The 19,235-nt window shown below is 36.2% G+C and overlaps 1 protein-coding gene across 4 annotated transcripts in view; it reads left to right on the forward strand.

The window, feature by feature from the left end:
• Positions 1 to 19,235, forward strand: part of BAZ2B (bromodomain adjacent to zinc finger domain 2B) — a 385,701-nt gene that overhangs the window by 226,941 nt on the left and 139,525 nt on the right. For 3 of the 4 annotated variants that reach the window (XM_058441732.1, XM_058441742.1, XM_032755601.2), the window contains 5 exons: positions 3,216 to 3,383; positions 4,638 to 4,831; positions 12,404 to 12,604; positions 12,914 to 13,306; positions 18,271 to 18,877. In XM_058441732.1, coding sequence (XP_058297715.1) covers positions 3,216 to 3,383; positions 4,638 to 4,831; positions 12,404 to 12,604; positions 12,914 to 13,306; positions 18,271 to 18,877 — 1,563 coding nt within the window. The remainder of the gene's footprint in view (positions 1 to 3,215; positions 3,384 to 4,637; positions 4,832 to 12,403; positions 12,605 to 12,913; positions 13,307 to 18,270; positions 18,878 to 19,235) is intronic. The other variant, XM_058441739.1, reaches the window with a different exon arrangement.

The raw sequence follows: 19,235 nt of genomic DNA on the forward strand, positions 1-19,235 counted from the left end.
GAATAAACATAGTATATTATATGTTGCTTACAGTTTTTAGGAGATAGATGAACAGACAATTACAAGACAGAGTCTTAAGTGATAAAAGTATGCCTAGATGAGCATACTTTTTGCCAAATGGGCAGAGACTATGCCTAGCTTTCAAAGATTCATTTTGTTTAATTTGCAGATTTCGTACAGTAACTTAACTATAAATTTTCTATAATTGGCTTTATTCAGAAGGGTAACCAAATTGCCAGACTTTTAAATTGCCCAGTAAATAAATGAGGACACAACAGGAAGATATTACTAGGAATTTTTAATGAGGAATAATTTATTTTTACATTTTATGTACTTTCTAAAGTATTATGCATTTCAGATTAAATCAATAAATGTAAAATTACTTAATGGATATTAGCATAATAAAATTATTTCCATTTTATATTGAAATACTATTTCATGATAATTTAAAAAATATTTGTACTTTTTGTAATTAATTTTTGTATTAAATTACCATGAATTTTTGCAAAGTATTTTTGGCTCTATCAAGTATGAACGATTTTAAATTCTGTTAAATCTTCTAGGTTCAAATCGAGATCTATTATGTCCTCTGAAATAATATTAATAGAATCTTTGAGTTAAATATGTCAAATATTGGCTGGCCATGGTGCCTCATGCCTGTAATCCCATCATTTTGGGAGGCCAAGGCAGGCGGATCACTTGAGGCCTCACCAACATGGCCAAACCTCATCTCTACCAAAACTACGAAAATTAGCCAGGCATGGTGGTGCATGCCTGTAATCCCAGCTACCCTGGAGGCTGAGGCAAGAGAATCACTTGAATCCAGGAGATGGAGGTTGCAGTGAGCCCATATCAGGCCACTGCACTCCAGCCTGGGACACACACACACACAAAAAGAGTTAAATGTTGCTACTATGCTGTTCTTTCTTTTGAATATACTTAGAAATTTACCATATGCTGATATATGTAATCCTTATTTTGTATTTTTCATTTTATCAGCAAACTGGTTTGTGACTAAATTTTGTTTATTTTCCTAAATTTGGAAGACAAGCTTGTCACTTAACAAAAATTATTTCCTATGAAATAATATCAGACATTTGTAAAGTTTATAGTCAGAAGCTCTACCATTTGCATCTTTTTATTTAACTGATCTTATTGTTTTGTATTTTCTTCTGTGGTGTCAGGTTATTTATAACACACATTTTCCCATTGTTTTCTCTAATCTCTACTGTGTGCTTCTTTACTTTTTTTTTTTTCTTTGAGAGAATTTCACTCCGTCACCCAGGCTGTGGAATGCAGTGGCGCAATCTCAGCTCATGCAACTTCCATTTCCCAGGCTCAAGTGATTCTTGTGCCTCAGCCTCCCGAGTAGTGAGGATTACAGAAGTACACCACCACACCAGCTATGTGCTTATTTACCATTGACATTCTCCAGTACTTTTTAAAATGTTTTTCTCTGAGTTTGATTATGTCTAAAATATTTGAATCTTATTACACTTTGATTACCTTACCAATTTTTTGGTTGTTTACAAAGTCTTATGAATTCCACTTTAATTACAGACTCTGTGTTAAATTATATAAATATCTTTGGGAAACCTCAGTCCCTCCCTGCTTTTTAAATTTTTTATAGCAACAGGGTCTCTCTCTGTTGCCCAAGGCTGATCTCAAATTCCTGGCCTCAAGTGAACCTCTCACCTCAGCCTCCCAAAGCTCTGGGATTACGAGTGTGAACCACTGTGCCTGGTCCTCAGTACAGTAAGTTTTTATCAGCTAGGTAGAACCTAGCTTTCAAACCTATAAATAACAAGATTGTGTGATACAAGCCCAAAACACATGCTTTTTCTTCCTATCTAAATGTACATCTTTCATCTAAACAGTGGATAAATGATCAATGCTTTTGTATAGTTATTCTTGGTTCAGTTCCCATTGTTCAGGCATGGCTGGATATACATTGATGTCATTTTACTAGTAATGCCTTCCTGCAGTGCAGAAGAATAGCTTTTGCAGTTTTCTGCTTATACTGTTTTTTAGACCTTTGAGACTGGCAGCTACTATGAAAATTTCATTTTTCTTTTAAACCAGATTTTGCCTTTAGATAATGAAGGTGCATACCATTTTACGTTCTATTTTTAATGAAGGATATTCCTAGAAAAATTTTTAATATTATATAATACAATAGACTGACAATTTTGAGTTTTTCCCGTACTGTATTGTTGTGGGGTTTTTCCTCTAATGTTCTTATGGTTGCCACAGTCAATGAAAAATACCCCATATCTTTTGGAAGATTGGTCTGAAAGATAATAACTGATTTGGTAATCTAGCAGACTGGCCAGTTGGAGAAGATTGTTTTTGAGATTTTAAATGGGGCAATACAAGATTACTTCATCCTTCCTTGAAAAATGTATAAAATTTGGCTTATTTCCTTTTCTAAAACTTTAAGAGGCACTATTTAAGTATTTACCTTTTATTGAATGATTTTCTACCACTGGTCATTTTATATCAATAAAACAATCATTGTTATCTGTAATTAATGAGTGGAAGTAAAAACAAAATTCAGGCTTTCATCATTAACTTTAAGGAGAGAAGCTTTATAAATCTTTTATATTTTAATGTGAAATTACTTGTTTTTGAAATCTCCTTTGAGAACTTATTTTTTAGAACATAAAAAGGCCTACTGATTTTGCTATATTTATGGTTAAGTATAGAAATTTTCTTCCATAAATGTACTTGAGGTATAGTGGATTACAGTAGTCTTATATTATTATTTAGACTAACTGATTTATCAGAGCCAGATTTATATTGTATGTAATTTGAGGAAAGTCTTAACATAAGTTGTAGATGTAAACTTAAATTCTAAGGGTTTAAAACAGATGAGAAAAGTTATGGGATAAGTCATCAAAGAGTGAAATACTTCTTTTATATTCCAAGTTTTCACTTTCATTTTTTAAACTATGGACTACCTTTGTCCTTTACAAGCTTGAACTCTACAAAGCTGCCAAGTGAAGATCCTTAGATACTGGCCTAATGAGAAGAGTGATAAGTGTACAAGTTCTACTGTTTAGAATTAGGAAAACGATCAGAAGTATGAGTAATTCAGCAGTTTTGTTCCAAGATGAAACTTGAATTTTTTTTAAATAAAACATAGAAAGCCATTGTGACATTAACTGGAAAGTTAATTTATATATTTTTGTTTGGTTGGTTTGTTTGGTTTTGAGGTGCAGAATGGTGGCGAACAACTGATACTCATACTCGTACAGGAGCAACCTTCTTTCCACCATTACTGGGAATTCCACCACTATTTGCTCCCCCAGCCCAGAATCATGATTCTCCTTCATTCCATTCAAGGACTTCAGGAAAAAGTAATCGAAATGGTCCCGAAAAAGGTATCCACATTAACATAAGTGCAGTACTATAAATCTTCCATTCTAATATTATTTTCATAATGTTCAGGTTTAATACCTTTTTTGTTTTTTGTTTTTGTTTGTTTGTTTGTTTGTTTGTTTGTTTTAATAGAGACAAGTTCTCACTCTTTTGTCCAGGCTGGAGTACAGTTGTGTGATCATAGCTTACTGTAGCCTCATCCTCCTGGGCTCAAGCAATCCTCCTGCTTCAGCTTCCCAACGACTACAGTCATGTACCACTATGCACAGCTACGTGTTTAAATTTTATTTTTATTTTTTGTAGCAACAGGATCTCTGTGTTTCCAGCGGTCTCAGACTTCTGGTCTCAAGCAATACTCACACCTCAGCCTCCCAAAGCACTGGGATTACAAGCGTAGGCCACCACACCCAGCCTTAATAACAGTTTTATAGTGTTATGCTAGACCTTTTCACATTTTCTTGCTTAATTCTTACAATAATTCTTTGAGATTAGAAGTATTTTAATTTTACAGCCAAGGTCAAATAAGTTGTTCAAGAAAATACTACTTACATATGGATGTGGCCTAGTCAGGATTTTGGCCCAATTCTACTGTTTTTTCCTCTGTATTTCATTACCTCCCTATATGTAACCCAATATAGTGTGTTACTTCTTCTGTAATTAAGTATTAGCTTCATTAAAACTAATAACCTAGTACTTTTTTTAAATGATCACTAATATTTCTGCAATTAATAACTTGTTAGAATATAATTTGAAAATTATAACAACATTTTAGATGGTTTACTATCTTTGTTTTCACTGAAGTGTTTTACAAAGTTTGTTCTAAAAGGAGAACATTTGCATTTCATTATCTTTCTAAACATTTTGTTTAATTGAGGTGAAATTCACTTAACATAATATTAACCATCTTAAAGTGAATAATTTAGTGGTATTTAATGCATTTGCAATGTTGTACAACCACCACCTCTATCTTGTTCTGAAACATTTTTATCACTGCAAAAGGAAACTTTGTACCCATTAAGCAGTTGCTTCCCATTCCCCTCTCCCTCAGCCCCTGGAAACCATCAGTTTTCACTTTGTCCCTATAGGTTTACCTGTTCTGAATATTTCATATAGATAGAATCATACAATATGACCTTTTCTGTCTTCTTTCACTTATCATGTTTTCAAGTTCATCCAACTGTACATATATCTGTACTTCATTTTTAAATTATGCAATAATATTCCATTGTATAAACATGTTTATTTTTATTTTCAAGGTGTAAATGGGTCAATAAATGGAAGTAATACATCATCTGTAATCGGTATCAACACATCTGTACTATCCACTACTGCTTCAAGTTCCATGGGACAAACTAAAAGTACAAGCTCAGGTGGAGGAAATCGAAAATGTAATCAGGAACAAAGCAAAAACCAGCCTTTGGATGCTAGAGTTGACAAAATCAAAGATAAGGTAAGTTGTTCTTGGAAGGACTAATATATAACAGATCTATATATAAGAGGAGCATTCTGAAGGTCAAATCAACAGAATCTATGGTTTAATTTCTTATGAATTACCAACTTTTATTTTTATAGATACGTGCTTTATGGTGTCAGTACCAGTATAAATAATACAAATAGTAATAATAGATAAAATGTATTGAGAATTTACTGCGTATCAGCTCTGCTCTAATTGCTTTCCATATAACTTTTAACTCCTCCCTATATCTGAAATGAAGTAGCTACTGTTATTACAAATGGAGAAGCAAAGCACCAAAATAATTAGCCACTAAGTGACTGAGCCAGGATTTGAGAGCAAGTGGGTTAACTCCTGTGCATTAGAAAAGACTGAATAAGAAAACCTTTTATTATGGAAACTTTCAAATATACAAAGTAGACAGAATAATCATTTGTACCTATTATTCAGCTTCAACAGTTGTCACATCATGGCCAGTTTTATTTCATGTATATCCCCAACTTTGCAAGTTATCAATTTATTGCCTCTCAGCTCTAAATCACTCTTTTCTTCTTTGCCACTTCTTGCAATCTTAGTCCTTGTTAGTAGAAGGTCCTGGAAGAACACTGGAAGAAGATGGTACTTCTTTTTCTTCTTCTTCTGTCTTCTTTTTTCTTTCTTCTTTTCTTCTTTCTTCTTCTCCTTTGACAGGGTCTGGCTCTGTTGCACTGGCTGGAGTATAGTGGCAGAATCTCAGCTCAATGCAACTTCCACCTCCCAGGCTTAAGTTATCCTCCCACCTTAGCTTCCCTAGTAGCTGGGACTACAGGTGCATGCTACCACACCCAGATAATTTCTATATTTTTTGCAGAGATGGGATCTCACTATGTTGCCACGGCTTGTCTTGAATACCTGAGCTCAAGGGGTCCACCGCCTCAGCCTCCCAAAGTGCTGGGATTGCAGGCATGAACCACCACATGTGGCTGGGACTTCTTTTTCTGGTTCTAGTGTTTTCTTCTTTTTCTTATGCTGTGGCTGCCAATGGGTGGCTTGCTTGCTGGCTGACAGCTTCTCTACTGGTGGTGTCCAGGAGATCCAGTGGTGGTCGGGAGACCCAGTAGTATACACTATCTAGTGAGTTTCACTGGCATCTCAGCAGGCAGTTTACTAGCAAGTTTTGGAAAGTAGGTGGCTTTCAAGCCAATTTTACTGCCACTGTAGCTGACAGGTTCCCAGCCATGTTTTTCTGGTATCTTAGCAAGCAGTGTTTTGTGTGTGTCAGCCTTGACTGTGATACGTCATTGAGTTTCTCTGCCATCCAGTGGGCAATAGCCACGTCCTCTCCCACAAAGTCTGAAACTTAGCCTTGGGTGAATGGAGGGGTTGGAGGAAAAAGTCCCTTTTCAAAGGTTATCTTTATTTCATTACTCTACCTTAGCCCTACAAAAAGTACATATTCCCTACATCTCCTTTTCCTGTATTATTTAGAGGTCACTTTATCCCTCTTAGTAGTTAATCTTCTGTTATTAATCAATAATTCTTTATGTTAACTTTTTCCTGTTCAGATTGTTAATGCGATTTCTTCCTTCTGAGTCAATCTTGTTGGCTCTATCATTGGTTCCAGAAGTAGGGTGGGTATGCAGCTTGCAGGTGGCAAATTCACTTCTACATTCTGATCACTCTACACTTTTGGATTCCCTCTTCCACATTATGCCAGAAGCTGTGACATCTCAATTTTGTAAAATGTAGGTCATCATTGAGTCCAGGTTTCATTTATCTAACCAAGTAAGCTGAGAAGCCTCTAACTATATGATCTAGCATATTATGTATTAGAACACTCTTATCAGTGGATTTGATCTGCTCCAATTTTTAATTTCTTCTTGAATGAGAGGTCCCAGTTAAAGCCTTGTCATCAACTGCAAACATTTGGGAAACAAAGATAAGAGTTGTGTCTTCTCTTCTATGTTTTATAAAAACTGCTTTCAGGGCCTGGTTTTCCAGTGGAAGAGAATCAAAAGTTTGTGATCCTACACACATGATGTTCTTCACCATCTCAGCTGTAATATTGTGACAGGAAGCTTCTGATACATCACAACAAGAATAGCAAGATATGGGTAGTCACTGATGGCACATGATGTTGATCCGAACTTTAAATCTGAACTGCATGTCTCTTATACACCAATTTTTAATCCTAAGAACTACTTTATCAAACTTTTCTTTATCCTTTTTCAACACAGCATCAAGCTCCATATATTTTCTGGAACAAATGAAAAAAACTGAACAAATACATTTATTTTCTTTTGCTGAGCATATTTCATAGATATATTTCCTCTAAATCTTTAAATTTCCTTCTCAATAGAAAACATTTTCCAGAGTATAGCATGCTTATATGAAGACTTGGGGGAAGGCCATCTGGTAATGCTAAGAAGCTTGACGGTACCCATCACAAAAATGCAAAAGTACCGTACATAGGCCCCAAGACAACCATTTTCTTTCCCTTTCAACCCACACCACTGAGCACTCAAGCAAACATGATAAAAGATTCTTAATTGTTTCCTCCCAGGGACACAGTGTCATACTCTCCACCTGTCGTTCTGTACCTGCTCTTGGCTCTTCTCCCATAGGATTTGTTTCAATGGCAGTCTCATTAGTGTAAGCACTAAGGGCCTGTCTCTGAGCTACTGCCGGTTTCTCTGATGCCAGACACTGACTGAAACCATCCATTTCTGATTCCCATTCTATTTTGAACCAAATCCCAGACATCATATCATTGGATGTATTTTTATATGTGCTTCTAAAAGTTAAATGCCCATGCTTTTAACCCTTATGCTATCCTACCTGTTAAGAAGTAGTGCTAAAATCAAGTAAAATCTCTGGTGCCTCTACAATGTGTAAGGCATTGTACAAGACCTTGGAGGCATGGGTATAACACAGTTCCTGTACTTAGTTCTAATGAGGAATCTACATTGACATTCCTAAACAGAATCAGTGCTGTCATACTAAAAACTGTTACTAGGAGAACATACTGAAAACTCAGAGGCAGCTCTTTCTACCCAGTTTTAGAGATAGATTCTGAGGTACCATAGTAGTGTCTAAGGCAACTAAGCGGAAATAACATTATAGAGAGATTGTCTATTCAAGTGAGGCATACTAGAACTTACGATTTCAAAAGAACAGCACTTTCAGATGATACGTGGTTCAGCATGAGTTTGTGGGAGTGGGTTGTTCAAGTAAAATGGAGATAAAGGGCATTGGAACTAAAGAAGAAAATCCTATACTTTTTCACCCAGTATTTTTTCAGTTTTCAAAACTTTTTTTAAAAAGTTGCTTCATTCATTCTTTTCACGTGTAGTTTGAAAAAAAAGTTCTTCAGCTAATTTTGATACCTCCCATGGGAGGTGGGGTACTTAGCCATTCTCATTGAAAGTCATTGATTAAGTCCAATCCCCTCATATAGTCTGCATATACATTTAGAATAAATATTGATATTTTAATTAAATAATTAAACTAAGACTAAAATATACAGCCTGTTAAGAAAAGAACAAAACAATTCAAGGTTGAACGAGTTTTATCCCTCCTGTCGTACAAGTTCTTCTTACCACGGCAACCAAAGTAACCTTTAAAAACATCTCTGGTTTTTTATGGTTTGAAAGTATTACATGTTAGGGAATAGTAAGTGGTACTGCCACTGTGGAAAACAGTATGGCAGTTCCTCAAAAAATGAAAAATTGAATTACCATGTGATTCTGCAATTCTACTTCTGGGTATATACCACCCAAAATTGAAAGCAGGGTCTCAAAGAGGTATCTGTATACCCATACTCATAGCAGCATTGTTCACAATAGCTGAAATGTAGACACAACCAAAGTGTCTATCAACAGATAACTGGATAAGCAAAATATGTGGGGAGGCACATGTGTATACATACATACATACATACATACATGTTAATATTATCCAGCTTTAAAAAGGAAGGAAATTCTAACATTTGCTACCACATGGATGAACCCTGAGGACATTATTATACAAAGTGAAGTAAACCAGATGCAAAAGGACAAATGCTGTACTGTATGATTCCACTTATTTGAGGTACTTAGACTCATCAGAATTACAGACCGAAGTAGAATGATTGTTGCCAGTGGCTAGCATGGAAGGAGGGATGGGAAGTTAGTGTTTAATAGGTATAGAATTTCAGTTTTATAGGATGGATGGCACTGATGTTTGCACAACATTATGAATGTATTTAATATCACTGAACCATACACTTTAAAATGGTTAAGATAGTAAATTTTGTGTTACGTGTATTTTACCACAATAAGAAAATGAGGGGGAAGTATACATCAAATGGCATCACTCCCTCCACTAGTATTCTATCCCGCTGGGAATAAAGTCCTTGCCATGGCTTATAAGAGCTGTGTGATCTGACCTCCACCAGTTCATCCATGCTTATTTCCTACCACTGTCTCCCTGGTTCACTATGCTGTAACTGGTCTGCTAACCTTTTCATTTTTGAACACACTCAACCCACTTCTAGCTGGTGGCTTTTTCCTTTGCTATTTCCCATCTTGAAAGGCTCTTCTCTTATGTCCTTGGGTGATTGGCTCTTGCTCTCCCTTAGGTCTCAGCTCAGAGATGTCTTACCTGATGACTACATGTAAAGCAAAACCCCAGCACACATTGTCTATCCAGTTATTCTGTTTTACTTATGGTATTAATCACTCAAAACATTTATTTAAATTGTTTGTTGATTCTCTTCTTCTAGTTCTCACTAGGCAGAGCTGGTGTCTGTTTCTCACACCCTTGTATCCCCAGAGACTTGAGCAACTATGCCTGGTACATCATAGCCTTGAATACGTATTTGTTTTGTTATTAAAAGAAATAAGTATACAGTGAAATGAAGGTTCAAGGATAAGGTTCTGAAAAGTTTTCCCAGATTGGATGGGGGAAAATTAATAAGCTGTTCTTCGATCACTTTTTGATAAACCTAAGAAGACTAACTTTTAAAATGTTTTAGCTTATAGTCCCAACTAGTTGAAGGCTGAGGCAGGAGAATCGCTTGAGCCCAGGAGTTCAAGGCTACAGTGAGCTATGAAAGCACCATTGCACTCCAGCGTAGGTGACAAAGTGAGACCCTGACTCATTTAAAAAAAAATGTTTTAAATTAAAAATTTTTGTAAGTAATAAAACATTTTAAATGAGAGAAAAGAGACTTACTAGCTAATTATTTGTGGAAATGACACATATATACTCTAATGAAACTGGTGATACAAACCCATCTTTTCCCTATTTCTCTGATACTCACACTTGTCTTCTCATTTCTATTTGTTTTAATGAGTACTAAATGTGTTACCTTATAAAAATAGAACTCTTTACACATGGCCGAAGTATGCTCAGCAGATACTCCCTGCATCAGAATCACATTAAGTGCCCTGTTTAGAAGTGGGACTCAGGAATGTTATGCACCCTAAAGCTTCAGAACCAGTACCTCTGGATGACTGTTCCTGGGGAGTATAGTCCCCATTTCTCATGCCATCTTTAAATAAAAAGCTATACACTTTATTCCTTGGGCGTTTAAATAGGAGTTAATTTTTCTCTGCTAAATCACTGTAGCTCTCTTATTTCTTTTCTTTCTTATCCCTTACTAAAACAAAAATGTTAATTCCAGTTTAGGTACCTTATGATTTTCATGGTCTTGCTATACATGCTTAGAAAACTACAACAGATTTTGGTTGCAAAGAAGTAGCTGTTTCTTTGACAAATAAATGGTAGTCTTAATATTAATATATTATTATTTCCCTTTAATCTCTACCTTGTGATCTTTCTCATCTTGTGGTACCCATACAATTCCAATTCAGTTTCTCATTCCTGTCTGCCCTACTTTGAGGGAAGAAAACTCGAGAAATGATGGGAACTATTAGTCTGCTTATTGAAGTGTATATCTTTGAAAGAGGCCTTCTGGTAGCTAGTTTGGAGCAGTTAAAACAGATTCATTGCAAGGCCAGACGTGGTGGCTCACACCTGTAATCCCAGCACTTTGGGAGGCCGAGGCGGGTGCATCATGAGGTTAGGAGTTCAAGACCAGCCTGGCCAAGATGGGGAAACCCCGTCTCTACTAAAAATACAAAAATTAGCGTGGTGGCAGGCGCCTGTAATCCCAGCTACTCAGGAGACTGAGGCAGACAGTTGCTTGAAGCTGGGAGGCAGAGGTTGCAGTGAGCTGAGGTCGTGCCACTGTACTCCAGCCTGGGCAACAGAGCAAGACTGTCTCCAAAAACAACAACAAAAAAAAAAACAGAGTCGTTGCGAACGGAATATAATGGCGGGAGTGACTCTTGTCACTCATATGAATGTTACCTGAATCAGTGTTCAAAAGACACAATAAAAAGACTATAGATTTGCAATCTGTAACCGTGGCCTCAATTTGGCTTTCTGTTGTGGAGATATATTACTGTATTTCATTCCCCAATCCCGAGTAGTCATGAAAGGATGTATTTTAAGATCATAACTTTTGTAATTTATTGTTATTCTTTCTATATTTTGTTCTTTATCAGCAAATGCCATTAAAATGTTCCTAGATTGTACTTAATCTTGTTGCTCCATCATTTCAGTGTTTCTCCTTTTCAGTCTTTCTATTGGTGAAATTTTAACTTTCCCATTGTTAAATAATTATAAATATTTTCAATAATCTACATGACAGAGCTTGTACTTTTTATTGAGGAGTTCTTTTATAAGTTAATTGATTGGTTTGTTAATTTGTTATAATTCATCTCATGATTTTTCCTCTTTTTATCCACTACTATTATGTGTTCTTGAACACAAAACTTCACTTTTATGTGACCTAATACCACTTTCTACCAGCTTTGGATTTTATTTTTCTTGCAGAGTCTTCAATGTTCCAAAAATAAATCTCTCTCTTCATATTTATCTACCTCATCTTCTACCTTTTTTTTTATCTTTTCTGAGATGAAACATAAACAGTTAAATTCCTTGACCCTAACTAAAGCAGCCCCATAAGTCTTTTGCTACCCTACTTTATCTTCTCTACAGCACTTATTATTATATGGAATAATTTGCTTTTATACTAAGCATCGGTCTACACTCCCCTATCACCAGCACTAGTAAGTTTCTTGAAGGCAAGGACTCAGTCTTGGACATACCTAGAAACGTGTGTGTGGCATGTTATAGGGAAATGTTTGGCTACTGACTCACTGTCTGCAAAAAGAAAGAAGACTAAAGCTAAATGTGTACCTTTTGATGTATGTATCATAGTTGGAATTATTTTGTGAATTGATCTTTTTAATCTGTCATACATTTTGAAGAATAACAGCCATATGAGTACATCTACACATATGCTATATTGATATTTTCAATATTCTACATGACAGAGCTTGCACTTTTCATTAAGGAGTTCTGTCATGTAAGTTAAGTTGATCAGTTTGTTAAATAATTATCCTTACAATATGTGACTTTTCCCTACAATGACATTTTGAGATTGAAAATATCATTTGAAAATTAAAAAGAGTACACCTTTATTGAAACTTGAATGTTTTCCAAAAATAAAGTCTTGCCAACTACCTTGTCATTATCCAGAAACCAAGGAAGAAAGCAATGGAAAGTTCTAGCAACAGTGATAGTGATTCAGGCACATCATCAGACACCTCAAGTGAAGGCATTAGTAGTAGTGATTCAGATGATCTAGAAGAAGATGAAGAAGAAGAGCAAAGTATTGAAGAAAGTGAAGATGATGATTCTGATTCAGAGAGTGAAGCACAACATAAAAGTAACAACCAGGTATAATTTTTTTCATGGACAGTATCCAAACATTATTCATATTTAGGAATTAACTGGTTTATCTTGACTCTCAAAGTCTGTAGTTTTAAAGTGAATCATTACTTTGAGTTCATACTTTTGCCCAAGAAAGAAGATGAAGAAATATTTTTAAAGGGACATACGATACTTCTTTTATGAATTTTTAGATTTTTAGATATGATCATAAGGCATTAAGAACACTTTTAAAGTGTTTTTATCTCCAGGTTTTACTGCTTGATAGTCTTTGTCTTAATAGATGTTAGGAACTTACCTTTTCATTTTTACTTCTAGGTGCTATTACATGGTATTTCAGACCCAAAAGCAGATGGACAGAAAGCAACTGAAAAAGCCCAGGAAAAAAGAATACACCAGCCATTACCTCTTGCGTCTGAATCCCAGACTCACTCATTCCAATCCCAGCAGAAGCAGCCTCAGGTTTTGTCACAGCAGCTTCCATTTATTTTCCAAAGCTCTCAGGCAAAGGAGGAATCTGTGAACAAACACACCAGTGTAATACAGTCTACGGGATTGGTGTCCAATGTGAAACCTTTATCTTTGGTAAATCAAGCCAAAAAGGAAACTTACATGAAACTCATAGTTCCTTCTCCTGATGTTCTTAAAGCAGGGAATAAAAATACCTCTGAAGAATCTAGTTCATTGACCAGTGAATTGAAATCCAAACGGGTGAGTTATAAATTATTTATACAAGAATTTTACTATTAGAAAAAGATAGAGCTTCTATATTGTCTTACAATACACAAGTTTAAGTTAAATTCTACCCACATTTTTATACTTTCTTAGTCTCCAGGAATAGAATACGTATATCAGAAAACTAAATTTCTCTGATTTTATATTCATATATGTATCTGTTTGGTGTATTTTTGGCAATGCAATCATGTCATTCCAGCTCCCCTGCAACCCCTTCCCTAAGGTAAGTCCCCACACCTAAGATCTGAGGATTTAGAAATAAGGGGATAAATATGTTTGAATAAGACAAAGCTTCACAATTACTTGGGTTTAAAATTAATGTCCTTTTTTTCCCCAATACCAATTTTTTTTTTTTTTTGAGACAGGGTCTCAATTTGTTGCTCAGGCTGGAGTGTGGTGGCTCAATCTCCGCTCACTGCAACCTCCACCTCCCGGATCCAAGTGATCCTGCTGCCTCAGCCTTCCTAGTAGCTGGGACTACTGGCATGTGTCACGACACCAGGCTAATTTTTGTATATTTAGGTAAATATACCCAAATATTTACCCAAGTAAAGATGGGGTTTCACCATGTTGGCCAGGCTGGTCTCAAATTCCTGACCTCAAGTGATCTGCCCGCCTCAGCCTCCCAAAATGATGGGATTACAGGCATGAGCCACTACATCCGGCCAAATATATTCTTTTTCAAAGAAGTGAACTCAAGTAATTTACCTCTATAGTCCTAGAATGTACACATTTTAAGTGTAAAAACCCTTCATAAAGAATCACTTTTCTGGCCAGACATGGTGGTTCACACCTGTAATCCTAGCACTTTGGGAGCCAAGGCAGGAGGACTGTTTGAGCCCAGGAGTTTGAGACCAACCTCTGCAACATAGTGAGACCCTGTCTCTACAAAGAAAAAAAAAAAAAAAAACAATTTCCTTTGCCATTCTTAATGGATTATATGAAATATAACTTCTACTTACACAAACACTGGAAACACTCCAGAGAATTTTCTCATCTTTGTTTTTCTTGCTGTTGATTTTACTACATAGATTAAATTTATATGTCCAGCAAAAAATTCTAATAATTAAACGATTATTGCTTTTTATTCTAGAATCAGCCTAGAGTAGGAAACCATTATGTTTGAACACAATATTACAAATATTATCATTAGGCAACTTAATTAGATATCACTTGGAGGGCATCTACTGTTTGCCAGCCATTGTTTCAATTGCTGAACATACATTAACTTATTGGTAATAACATCTATGAGTGCTACTAATATTATCCTCATTTACAGATGATAAAATTGGACATTCACATTAGACTCAACTCTAAAAGATATTACCTTCTCTTTGTCAGTACCTATTATTGAGGTAGAGGTACCTACCTGCATCCCTCATTAGTTCGTTATTTTCTTAAAGGTTATTTAATCATTGAATCCTTCAGTACCCTTACACTGAAGAAAATGTAACTTAAATCCATATAGATTGATTGAATACATAGACCAGGAGTAAAATTTTGTAGATCTTATGTCAGCTTTCTTTTATCAACCTTTTTTTCCTTTTTTTTTTTTTTTTGAGACAGAGTCTCGCTCTGTTGCCGAGGCTGGGGTGCAGCGGCAAGATCTTGGCTCACTGCAAGCTCCGCCTCCCAGGTTCACGCCATTCTCCTGCCTCAGCCTCCCAAGTAGGTGGGACTACAGGCGCCCGCCACCACGCCCGGCTAATTTTTTTGTATTTTTAGTAGGGATGTGGTTTCACCATGTTGGCCAGGCTAGACACAAACTCCTGACCTCAAGTGATCTGCCTGCCTCGGCCTCCCAAAGTGCTGGGATTAGAAGCGTGAGCCACCACACCTGGCCCCAAATGGATATCTTAAAGCAGCAAGAGATTTGCTGCTATACAGGTCTCAATTTTCTTTCCATCTCCTTTTTACACATCACCCCTGATTTTTAAAATGATAATATGTGTACTATAAAAGAGTAATTGGGATAAAATATAGAATCTTTGGCTATTCTTAAAAACTTATTGATGTCAATATATGGGAAGTGATTCTTCAGAATTACAGTGAGGAACAGTTGCAGAAAATTAAAATACAAAACTAAAGGGACTTTTGTTTTCATGGCCCTTTAGACCTATATATTTAGAAGGAAGACTTACTACCTATAAAAAAAGATTACAAAATTATTACATGACATAATTATGTTCTAACAGATGAAAACACACTAATTTTTCTGCTGAAAATTTGAATCTTGTATATTAAAGTATTTTATGTGAGAATTTTGCTATAAAATTACATTGAAATGGTACATCTAACTAGCATAATTTTCCGTAATTTACTAAATGATTACTAATTAAGCACTTTGTAAGGTATTGCCTTAGGTACAAATATTTTGTGACAGTTTTTATTTATAAAGAATTATCTTAATAACTTAATTTTCTAAACTAATGCAGTATAGATGTTAAATAAGATAAAAAGTTTACATTACTTACTGCTTGTTAGTACTGCTGCTTTTAAATATTTAATAAGTATTTCAGGCTGAGTGCGGTGGCTCATGCCTATAATCCCAGTACTTTGGGAGGCCAAGGGCAGATGAATCACCTGAGGTCAGGAGTTCGAGGCCAGCCTGGCCAACATGGTGAACCCCCTTGTCTACTAAAAATACAAAAAAAGGCTGGGCGCGGTGGCTCATGCCTGTAATCCCAGCACTTTGGGAGGCCAAGGCAGGCAGATCACAAGGTCAAGAGATCGAGACCATCCTGGCCAGCGTAGTGAAACCCCATCTTTACTAAAAATACAAATATTAGCTGGGCAAGGTGGGGTGCTCCTGTAGTCCCAGCTACTTGGGAGGCTGAGGCAGGAGAATCGTTTGAGCCCAGGAGGCGGAGGTTGCAGTGAGCCAAGATCGTGCCACTGCACTCCAGCCTGGCAACAGAGTGAGGCTCTGTCTCAAAAAAAAGCTAACAAAAACAAAAACGTTAGCCAGGTATGGTGGCACGTGCCCATAGTCTCAGCTACTCGGGAATCTGAGGCAGGCTTGAACCCGGGAGGTGGGGGTTGCTGCGAGCCAAGATCGTGCCACTGCACTCCAGCCTGGCTGACAGAGTGAGACTGTCTCAAAAAAATGATAATAATAAAATATTTATAAGTATTTTATATAACATTCCATCAGCATTTACACTTGTGAAATCTCCATCACAAATCTTTGCTGATTTTAGTGTTAGGAGCCCAGTTCTGATGCTGACAACACTGCTGATTTTAATTTCAAGGCAATCATTTTCAATGCAGAATTTTACCTTAGATTAAGAAATTCAACTCCTTCTGTTAAGTCAAAAGATTTTAATAATTCTGCTGCTGTTAATTTTTATGTAATATTTTGATTATAGTAGCTTAATAAAATTCATGATTGTATTGTTTTCAAGGAGATTCTAATAGTTAAATAAGTTTTTGTTTACAGACATAAATTTTATGGCTTAATGGTTTATAATCTTTTCCAAGAAAATTGTATTTTTCTAAATTGTTTACTCTGAAATGTTACTGTGCAAAGGCACACTATAGTAGATCCCACAGAATGTTGAATGTCCATCTCCACCAGCTTAGTATCTTAAATCTTTGCTTCAAAGAAGTTCTTGCTCAGGAAGTTATTCATTCAGCAACCTAAAATTGTTTTTTGAGTACATATCAAGCACAGGGTTCTGAGCAATGTCTTAGGAAGACCATGAAGGTGAATAGATGAGTGTTTCTACCCTGAGGAATTTATCAAAGACTTTAAGTTATCTCCTTAGAGGTTTAAGGCATATAGGCATATGCTGTGTATACTAAAGGTGGTATGGCATAAGAGTACATATAGTCACCAACTTAGAATTGTTTGACTTGGCCGGGTGCAGTGGCTCACGCCTGTAATCCCAGCACTTTGGGAGGCCAAGGCAGGTGGATCACGAGGTCAAGAGATCGAGACCATCCTGGCCAACATGGTGCAACCCCATCTCTACTAAAAATACAAAAATTAGCTGGGCATGGTGGTGCGTGCCTGTAGTCCCAGCTACTTGGGAGGCTGAGGCAGGAGAATCGCTTGAACCCGGGAGGCAGAGGTTGCAGTGAGCCGAGGTCGTGCCACTGCACTCCAGCCTGGTGACAGAGCAAGACTCCATCTCAAAAAAAAAAAAAGAATTATTTGACTTATGATCTTTCAACTTTACAATGGCACGAATGCTATACACATTCAGTAGAAATTGGTACAATAGTCCCTTGATGCTGGGCGCAGCAGTGAGCCACAGCTCCTGGTCGGCCACATGATAACAAGGGCAGACAACTGATACTCTACAGTGTACTGTGTTGGTAGGTTATTTTGCTCAACTTTAGGCTAATGTAAGTGTTTTCAGTACATTTAAGGTAGTCTAGACTAAGCTGTGATGTTTGGTAGGTTAGGTGTATTGTATCTGTTTTTGACTTAATGATATTTTCAACTTCCCATGAGTTTATGGGAAAGTCACCCCATGGCAAGCTGAGGAGCATCTATATAAAGAGGTAAAGGAGTTCAAAGGAAAGACGCAAAGAATGCTTCTGGCTGGAAAATTTGGAAAGCTTCTTGGTTTGGATCTTGAAGAATAAACAGTATTTTGTCAGCTTGAAATTTCTAAGAGGAGGCTATTGCATGCAAAGAAAATGGTTTTAGGTTTGGATTATTGTGAAAATGGAAGCAACAGTAAAGAGAGGAGGATAGTCAAAAGGCATATAATTTTTAATGGGGAAAAACTAATTAAATTTTAATAAATTACAGCCAAAATGTAGCAACCAGCTAGTCATAGCTGTTGCTACTTTTACAGCATTTGTATGTCATGATTTAAATTTGTATATGATATGATAGCTATAATTTGTTTTCAGATATTGAAAGCAAATAAAAGCAATCTTTGTTTTGTGGTACATTTTGTTGTGTTTTTTAACTTATGTTTCAACAGGAACAATATAAACAGGCATTCCCATCACAGTTAAAGAAACAAGAGTCATCTAAGAGCCTGAAGAAGGTTATTGCAGCTTTGTCAAATCCAAAAGCAACCTCTAGTTCACCAGCACATCCAAAACAAACATTAGAAAACAACCACCCAAATCCATTCTTGACAAATGCACTTTTAGGTAATCACCAACCAAATGGAGTTATTCAAAGTGTCATTCAAGAAGCTCCTCTAGCACTTACTACCAAAACTAAAATGCAGAGCAAGATTAATGAAAACATTGCTGCTGCAAGTAGCACCCCTTTTTCCTCACCTGTAAATTTGAGTACAAGTGGGAGAAGAACCCCTGGCAATCAGACACCTGTAATGCCCTCTGCCTCTCCCATCCTGCATAGTCAAGGGAAGGAAAAAGCAGTTAGCAATAATGTAAACCCAGTAAAAACACAGCATCACTCCCATCCTGCAAAATCTTTAGTGGAACAATTCAGAGGAACAGATTCAGACATTCCCAGTAGTAAAGATTCTGAAGATTCAAATGAGGATGAAGAGGAAGATGATGAGGAAGAAGATGAGGAAGATGATGAAGATGATGAATCTGATGACAGCCAATCAGGTTATTTTCATTTTAAAATTTAAAGTATTTCTCTAAATGCTGTGTGAACCAAACATTTTAAAGGATTTCTTAATTCATACTTAAAATCAGTGTCATTTACTATGTTTCACACAACTTTGTGCATTTCTATAATGAGCTTGTAAAATATAGAAGTAATTGATACTGGAAATCCTAAGTCACATTCTCAGCTTGATATTCATTTGACATTAAACAAATAATCACTTTAGGGAGAATACAAATGATGCATAAATTAAGACATAATTTCATCAACTTGCTTAATTTTTATTTCATTCAGGACCACTCTTTTTTCATTTCTTCTGCTACTTGTTAAAATGTATCACCAGCTGTTTTGAACAAA

Source organism: Hylobates moloch, unplaced genomic scaffold (genome assembly GCF_009828535.3).
Source record: "Hylobates moloch isolate HMO894 unplaced genomic scaffold, HMol_V3 SCAFFOLD_1, whole genome shotgun sequence".
In the NCBI taxonomy this organism is placed as follows: Eukaryota; Metazoa; Chordata; class Mammalia; order Primates; family Hylobatidae; genus Hylobates; species Hylobates moloch.